At 40.3% G+C, this 9,255-nt stretch overlaps 1 protein-coding gene across 1 annotated transcript in view; it reads right to left on the bottom strand.

Moving 5' to 3' along the window:
- The window catches only part of LOC103360327 (contactin-associated protein-like 4), a 164,656-nt gene that overhangs the window by 2,129 nt on the left and 153,272 nt on the right, over positions 1 to 9,255 (bottom strand). Inside the window, exons 21-23 of the mRNA XM_008286033.1 lie at positions 7,561 to 7,694; positions 6,212 to 6,299; positions 7 to 222 (exon numbers count right to left, since the gene is read on the bottom strand). Of these exons, the coding sequence (XP_008284255.1) occupies positions 7 to 222; positions 6,212 to 6,299; positions 7,561 to 7,694 (438 nt within the window). The remainder of the gene's footprint in view (positions 1 to 6; positions 223 to 6,211; positions 6,300 to 7,560; positions 7,695 to 9,255) is intronic.

The following is a 9,255-nucleotide window of genomic DNA, read 5'->3' as shown; positions in this document are numbered from 1 at the left end:
TTGTACCTGATAATGAGTGCGTTGTTTCTGCTGCGTAGGGATTGGCTGGAGAAGAGGAAACACAGCTTGATTGTACCAATGGTCCGGAGACAATAACAGGGCTGTCAGGATGGAGTAGAGCAGCTTTCAGAGGGCTGATGGAATTAAAACGAACACCTGACAGGCAGCCAGTGAACCCAAGAGAGGTCAACCCAGCCAGCTCTGCATCCAATCCATCAGACTCTGAACACAGACAGAGAAAGACACAGACAGAGAAACAGAGTGAGAAGACAGATTTATTATCAGCGCAATCCAATTACACATTTAAAATGCAGCAGTGATAAGTATTACATTTATCTTGATGCGACTAGTGTTGCGGTGATAAGTGGTGTCTATCTGTGGCTAAATCAGTTTAATTTCAATATCCATTTTGATGTTCCAAAATAGGATAAGCCTGCTGAAAATTCTCCCCATCTAAATAAAATCCTGATAGTGCACGATAGTGAACAACTGCACATTATGTTCAAAGACAACCTTTTTGAATGTCAACTGCTTCGAAACAGTTATTCCTACGATTTTCATGCATGCCAACTGCAATAAGTATTAGAAGGTTAGATGACTGAAACACTTTGTTAGGTTAAATAAAAATACAAAAAAATACATGAGCATAAATTATTGGTCTGAGATTGACCATAAATCGCAATCTCTGGCATTGCAATCAATCACCTTATGTTGTACCGTTGTCCTTTGCCATGCAACATGTGAAGGGCACACTACTTCCTATATCTGCACCAAATATTGGCACTGGACATAAATCATGTCCTGCAGAATCCACCAATATGAATATCATTTCTGGGGAGACTGGCTAAACTAACTGTAGGCTGTTTACCCTTCCTGCTACTGTGAAGGTTTGAGATCGATACCCTCTCTTTTAAAAGATGCACTTAGATCAAAAGGTTGTGTTGGTGGGACCATGTAGTTTCAGGTACTGGTGGGACGATAAAATACGATACAGGGCATCCAGTTTAAGTAACAGATCCATGAGTTTGAAGGCTTATTGATACAACAAAAGGCCTAGTCTTGGTCAAGTTGTAAATACAAAGGAAAGCAAACTATATTTTTGAACTAATGTGCTGCATGTAGCAATATTAAAATCCTGAAAGGCACACTAGTTTAAAGTTTAAAGCACACGACTGGTGACTGAAATGGTAATTAAACTATACAATTAAACTGTACAGTATAATAGTACTTGGTGAGAAAAGGAAAGTCTTAATAATGGTGCAAGCAGGAGGGCAATCGGGTCATTAAAATTCAGCAGAGCATGAATGAGGTGAACAAATTTCGTGGCAGTCTACATTATTATATTTCTTAAGGGTTTGGAAGAATAACATTTGCAGCAGAAATGATCCTTTGGGGTCAACAAATACTCACAGCAAAGTTCAGTCAGTCGGCCAATATGTCTCAAAAATGAGACAACAGATTGTTGAAACACTTGTATACATATTTGAACACTTTTTAAATATGTATATGATGACGCATAGATACACCCATCAGCCAGAGAATTAAAACCGTCTACCTAATATTGTCATGTGTCCTCAAACAGCTCTGACCTTTCAAAACATCGACTCCACAACAGCATATCCTTTAAGTCATGGAAGTTGTCCTGTAGGGCCTTCAAGGATCAGATTTATTTTTCCAGCACATCCATGGATGCTCAATGGGATTGAAATCTGGAGAATTTGAAGCCGAGATCAACACTTTGAACTGGCATGTTGTGACAGAGTGTATTATCCTGTTTAAAAAGGCTGCTGCCAGCAGTGGATACTGTTGCCATGAGGGGTTGTACATGATTAGCGACAATGTTTAGGTAGGTGGTGTATGTCAAAGTAGCATCCACATGAATGTGAGGACCCAAGGTTTCCCAGTAAAACATTGCCCAAAGCATCACACCACCTCCTGAAGCGTACCCTCTATCCACAGTATATCCTGCTGTCCTTTCTGGCCCAGATACATGATGCACATGTACCTGGCCGTTTGTTAAACCACATGCTGTTATAGAAAACATGATTTATCTGACTGGGCCACCTTCCATCGCTTCTTTCAACAGGGGCCAGGCATCGGCTTGGGTTCTCTGACTGGCCTGTGGCTCTGCAGCCACATGTGCAGCAAGCTGCGGTCGACTATTTGCTCTGACACCTTTCTGGCATAGTTGGCCTTAGGGTTTTCAGCAATTTGTGCTACAGTGGCTTTCCTGTGGGATCAGACCACAAGGACGAGGACTTGCTCCCCATGTTCATCAGTGAGCCTTGGGCGTTCATAACCCTGTCCCCAGTTCACCTTCCTTGGTCCACTTTTGGTAAGTACTGACCACTGTGTACCGGAAGCACACCACAAGACCTGCTGTTCTGGGGATGGTCTGACCCAGTCGTCCAGCAATCACAATTTTGTCCTTGGTAAAGTCACTTAGATCCATACTTCAGCCTTTTGTCCTGCTTCCAACACATCCCCTTTAAAAACGGACTGTTTAGTTACTGCCTAATATATTCCACCCATTGACAGGCTCCACTGTAATGAGATAATCAATGTTATTCACTTTACCTATGAGTAGTTTTTAATGTTGTGGTTAATCAATGCATGGGTGTGTTCAAGCAATATAACTGCACGGACTACTTACAACTACTCACTTTGTGTGTATATTCCTCCTTAAGAAACTCCCAGTAAGTCTTACTTGTACTGACTTGTAATGGACTCGCAAGCTCACAACTTGTGACAGCAGGTGCTAAATAAAATCTTAAGCAGCTATAAATGTCAGTGCGAACCACAATTATTCCTGCAGTGCAATTTGATTACACAGCACATCATTGCCAGTCATCTAAGTTATTACCAGGGAGAGACAACTTTTCCCCACAGTAATGGGGCACTGCAGCATGGCCTGGCTGGAGAGGCCACTTTATCAGCTGCATATTTGATCAGGCTTTTAAAGTGAACAGTGATCCCCTGAGCAGCGGGGAATGATTTGACTGATTTATTTGTGTCATGACACTTGCATATTTGCAAACGAGTCAGCACGATGGGGGGCTGAAGTAACAGCTGCAGTTGTAGATTATCTGGTTGTGCATTAGTGTGTCTTATTGGTTCTACATTGTTTTTGATATGCACTTTTTCTCTAGCTCTGTCTCTTACCATTGAACTTTGCACTTGAAGGCAGGGGAGTTTTTCTCGAAAGTAACTGAATGAAAAACTAGTTTGCTTCACTCAGCATGCATGCACAAGTAACTGTTGACTTAAAGAGAAAAACTTCCAAGGGGGGGTGAATACTTTTTTTTTTATAGGTGCTGTATAACCTCCTATTGTAATTTCTATCTTCTTATATCTTCTTTCAGATATAAGAATATCCAAGACTGTAGTCAAAACAGAAGCATCAAATGAGGAACTGGATAACTCAAACAGTAAAAATGTATTTAAAATATTAGTAAAAATAAATTGAATGTGATGGGATTTCTAATACTATTCTTTATACAATAAATCATGCATGTTATTGAGAGTTAAAATGCTAAAGGAGTCTTTGGCTTCACGTAGAAGGATTTGGATGTTTGTGTACGCAGTCAAACACAGCAAAACAGTGACAGCACTGGCCTTGTATTCATGAACTGAAAGAAAACTGTCCACCTCTACCTCCACCTCCTATCTCTCTCTCTCTCTCTCTCTCTCTCCCCGTCTCTGCGAGCATCTCAGTCTCTCCATTCTTTCCTGCTCCATTAGTTAGGCTGATGGATGACAGGGCTGGCAGGGAGTGACAGTATATCAACTATCTTGCTGCCTCTGTGATACTGATATGACTGTCTGAGTCCTCCGGCCCAGCGTGGGGGCAGCTGGGTCGCACACTAACATGGCCAGGGTCAGCAATGAAAAAAATAATAAAAAGCTAAAGAGGTCAACCCAAAAACAGCAACAGCATCAATTTATATCCGTTTCTTATGTGAACTATGTGCTGGTTAGAGTTGAGCGTCGTGCCAGTTTCATTATTTTTTTGTGGTCAGTACTTGCTGTCTAAAGTCCAGCAGTTTCAGGCTTAAAATACATTTGTGAGTCACTCTCTAACCTGCTCATCCTTCAAGAGCATTTTTCAACAGATTTTCTAAATTCTAGATCACAGTCCAAACATTAACAAGACAAGAAACCCAAACAATATACGCTTAACACAAAAACACTGTTTAAAAGCAGATGTTGGTGGTCATTCACGGCTAGTTTGCCATCTGATAAGACAGCCTGTCCAGGGGGTATCTTTCCTTTAGACTAATTTTGGCGTGACTATGTTCCATCTCCAAGTTCCCTCAATAGGTGGATGAATGAATGGATGATAACACCATTTGTCATATATTACAGATTTCTCAGTTGTTTTGCTTCCATGAGTAACATTTGATGGTATCTGTTTCTCTGTTTGTTACACGTCTCTTAAGACGAGTTCTTGTCACATCCTCAAAGCATAAACACAATTACCACCATGTCTTCTCCATCCTGTGGTTCATAGTCGGTCCCTGTGGTGTTTTGTCCTCCCAGTCATCGCTCTCTGAACTTCACTATAGGTATCTCTGGCTCTGGAGCTTTGCTGGTCTGATCTGCATCTACTGGTTCCACCAACCTGTCCAGTGTTTATGTTGTCGGTTTGTCTTTGCTATCCTTTTCTCTCCACCTTTATCCTCACCCCAACCAGTCAAGGCAGATGGTCACTTTCCCTGAGCCTGGTTCTTCCTCACCAGTAATATGCTGTTTATAAGAGACTATCAGGTTTGTTGAGTTGTCCATGCATAATTTTGTACAGTTGGGTAATTTAGTATAGTATATAATATTGTAGGTTCCTGACCTTAACTTTTGATTTGGTTAGGTACATTTACACACTATATGACAGTGTAAGACCTTAACCTTCATCTTTAAACTTGCCAATTTCACTTCTGTCCTTGAAAGCACTTTGACTCAACGTCTGTTGTTTAAAATGTGCTGTATGAATAACAGTGAAAGTAACGAGTACTTTGTTTTTCTTTCGTATATAAAAAACTTATTAATTATCTGGATTTATAGTTTTTGTGACGGATTTCCAGTGTAGCTTTTGAGTACACAGCTGTGACCTTTGCTGATTTCTCTCAGTGATCTCTCTAATTCTGGTCACCACTATCATCCCTCTCTGTTACAATACATAAATAACTATAAAGAATGACAGCAATGTGGACTGTCCAATAGTGAAACATGGAAAATTAGCAGCTACTTGGATTTACCTCTGGGTCTCTACATGCAAGAGTAACTCACTGTCGCACTGTGTACAAAGTAAATGAAAGACCATACGAGGCTGGGGAATATATTTAAAGCCTCATCTAAGCTCTACATTTTTATAGCTATATCTACAACTTTTTTTTTTTGTATCAGTTTGTCCCAAAGGATGCCATCTAAAAATAAATATTAGTTTATAATTGCAGAGGAAAACACAAAGTCACTAAAACTGTTCCAAAGTCTTTGTTCTTTAGGAGAAGCTATAGCAGAGGACGCCAGAAGTGATGCTGAAGTACAATGTTCTGTCATGCTGAGAGAGGGTGAACTGTACTGTCTGACTTCCAGGTTTAGTGTGACCCCACCCACAGCAGCTGAGACTTATTGGTTGTTATGCTGAATCGCAGGGTGCTGACTCCAATCTTCTAAGTAATTTGTTCTTTTCAATCTCTCCTCATTACCATACAAAGTGAAGGACCTTTTGTGAAGTTATTACCATTACAGCTGTCTGAAGCCCTGCTAAGCTCGACAGATATAAAGACTGTATTACTCACTGCTGCGATAACACAGATAGAGGTGCACAAACATATACTGTATTTTCTGAGCTTCTGCATTAGTGGAAAAAAACTGTGCCATTTACACAAACTCTTTAACCACCTATATGGCTCTAAAATGCATCTCATGGCACGGAGCAGCGACTTAAGTGGGTGGTTCCACCTTTAGTCATTTCTCAAGTTGTTGTCATTTTGCATCTCTACAGGTAAGTGCTTTTTTTTGTGACCATTTCAATATGGTGTTAACTTGGTTTTAAAAGCACCACAGCTGTTGCCCAGGCTGCAGTTCTGCCTCTGGTCGACCCAGCAGGAGGAATAGAAAACAGCAGAAGGCTCCAGAACAGTGTTTTGTCGCAGGAGGCCAAACATCTCAGTGCTATTATTCAAATGAGTCCGTCTAAGAGAGCTTCACTTACCTCGCACTCTGCCCAGAGTGAGGGATTTGATGCTGTTGAATTCCACATCAGATGTCAAGTTGAAGTCCTCCATGACATTGTGGTCAACCTGAAAGATCATTTGTGTCAAGCAAAGACTGAAGCCAGTGACAAAAGGTCAAGAATGGAATTCTTACTGTTAAATGTTTAAATGAGGACTGCTTATGAAGAAACTTTGACAAGTGGCTGCACAGAAACAAGCAACTGAACATGAACTTAGCCAGAGGCTCAACCTCTAGTTTGATCTGCATATTCAAATGAGACGCAGCCCCAAAGCTGAGAAACCCAAAGACCTGTTTTGTCTTTTTGGTGCACAGTAGCTGAGCAGAAAATACTAAGTGGAGCAGATTCTGAGGGAGTAAATATCTCTTCTAAAAAATAAAACAAAAAAAAGGAAAGAAAGGAAAAAAGGAGACACAATTGTGATGTATTGCTGGCAAACAGAGAGATCTGGGCTTCAGTGTCATTTATCAATAAGACATTTGAGAGTTAGGCGGAGTCATAGAAAACAAAAGACAAAAGAAAGTAGCTTGAAAAGGGAGAGAAAATGCATGATTTATGAAATTGTATTCTACCAGGTTTCCAAAAGCATGCTTGCGGCCAGGGCAGTGTGTGAATATTTTAGTTCTCTAGACAAGATATCCTCTAGCACCCCTGTAGGGAATGCTCTGTTCAAGGTAGATTTTTTAAAAATATAATACATTTTTAACAACATGATAATTTGATCACTGTTTTCTGATACTTGTATTATTTACTAAAACTAGTAGATGCTGCTTCTGTATTTTGTGGTTATTAAGTTCAAAAGAGTGTTTTAGAAAGCTGTCACTCATGGAGCGAACTTCTGAATGTAGAAGCTGACATCTCAAATCTGAGTCCTGATGTTTGTCCTTCAGATCAGCTCAACACATTCTTACTTGAAGTTTCATTTCAGAGTGGGACATTGTTTTGTATGTCTTCCATGGTTGACTTAAGTCTGAAACACATCTAAGCTCAGGGTATTCCATTTTCTCCCAGACTGGACCACATTCTGATATGCCTGCATTGGATTTAGACAAGCTGGACATGCCTATATCTGTGTACACGATTCATTTGTAGCAAAAGAATAATCCTCTGGGACACAAAATAAGTGCAGCCAGCAGTTTCAATTAAAGATATGACTGCTCACAATGTTTCCTCTTGCCTCTGAGTCTGCCTGCAGACTCCTCTCAGTGCAGAGCTCCTCTACTTTGATGCTCTCCCAGCTCGTGGCGACAGCCTGGCTCGCCTCTGTCTAAAAACAGCTCTGATATGTGTGACACAGTGTGAAATATCTGTTGTGTGTGTGTGTTTACCTGCACAGAGACAGTGTCTGCCAGTCGCCTGATGGTCACTGTGTGCAGCCGTCCATCAGCCAAGGTGCCGACTCTGCTGCTCAACACCTCCACATCTCTGCTGCTGTGCAGCTTGTACCTCAGCTCCAGCTCATCTTTATACAGACACCAAACAACAATACAATTGTATTCTATAATGTAAACATAAACAGAATCAATACATCATTGTAATTCAGAAACATTTAGTCTTTATAAACAGTAAATAGCTTGCACTTAAATAGCACTGATGTTACATAATTGCTCCCAAAGCGATTTACAGTGTGTAGCTCATTCATCCGTTGACACACACACACACACACACACACACACTAGTGGCGGCATGTAAGGTGCCAATGGAGGCAACTTGGGGTTCAGTATCTTGCTTAAAGACACTTCAGCTTGTAGACATCGCAAACTTATCAAAGAAATATATTTAAATATATATATATATATAAATGTTCAGACATACATTTTAAAATTCAAAATCAGACAGCATTAACACACACGCACACAAAAAATAATAGCACACTTTATCAAGTTTGATGATAGACCCAAGAATGTCAGGACCAACTGATAGCACCAGCACTAACATAACTAGCAATTAATAAGCTAAAGCAGAGCTAATTAAAATAATGCACTAGATGAAATACTGCTAACAATTAACCAATATATAAAATCACAAAAAACAAGCATACAAATATAATAAAATGTTTATCCAGCCTTCATATTAGTTCTCAACCACCAACCCTGTGATTAGTGATCAACCCATGACCTGAGCCACAGCCGGCTCCAGTTATTAATGAAAGCTGGAATCAAATCAACAGTCTAGCCGTGTTTCCTGTGATAGTTGATGGAGGTCTATTTTTGTACATTAGAATCATGTTCTGTTGGTTTAGATCTTATCTGATTACATATTTGTGTAACATCAAATATTCAGCCTTATGACTGTAACTGGCTGAGATTCTGGTGTTAATTGAAGGCAGGTGTGTCTCAGTTTGCCTCCACTTTGTGGTTCACTGATGCTACATGCAACAAACAGCAGACTCTCAGTCCTCTGTGTCTGTCTGTGTGCAGGTGCCATGATTTAAAGGCATAGCTGGGCTTCCAAAGGTTTAAGTGTGTTGCCAGCCAAGTCTGTGGTGATGGTTTAAAGAGAACTACAATCAAGGGATGCTTGCATGTTGTAAGCAGACTGTGAGGAAGCAACCAGCATGCTGCACCACTGACCCTTGGCCTGGGACTGTATTCTTCCTCTCTTGCAAACAGCAAACTGACTGTTCATTGAGGAACTGAAGCATCGCTATAAGCCTTGGCATTTAATCAAACAAAATAAGTTCTAAATATTTCCTGTGATGTGCTCCTTTACCCTCTACTGAGACTGGCAGGTCAAATCTAGAATCTGTAGGCTCACTTCAAAACACACAGATGAGCTACATTACACTCAATGTAGATTAGAGAAGCACTTTAATTGTCCCTAATGGGTCATTTGACTTACAGCTAGAGGTCAGACACCAACGTTCTATAAGCTCCAAGCATTAACTTACAATATATATATATCCATATTTTTTATATTCTAAAAGCATCTTCCAACTTCAAAAAGTGCTGTTGCTGTTGACCACAAACAACAAAGAAAAGCCCATTGCATGAATAATCCAAGATACTAATCTGCTCTAATTT

This window comes from Stegastes partitus, unplaced genomic scaffold (assembly GCF_000690725.1).
Source record: "Stegastes partitus isolate 25-593 unplaced genomic scaffold, Stegastes_partitus-1.0.2 Scaffold426, whole genome shotgun sequence".
In the NCBI taxonomy this organism is placed as follows: domain Eukaryota; kingdom Metazoa; phylum Chordata; class Actinopteri; family Pomacentridae; genus Stegastes; species Stegastes partitus.
This window is presented reverse-complemented; position numbering and strand designations above follow the sequence as displayed.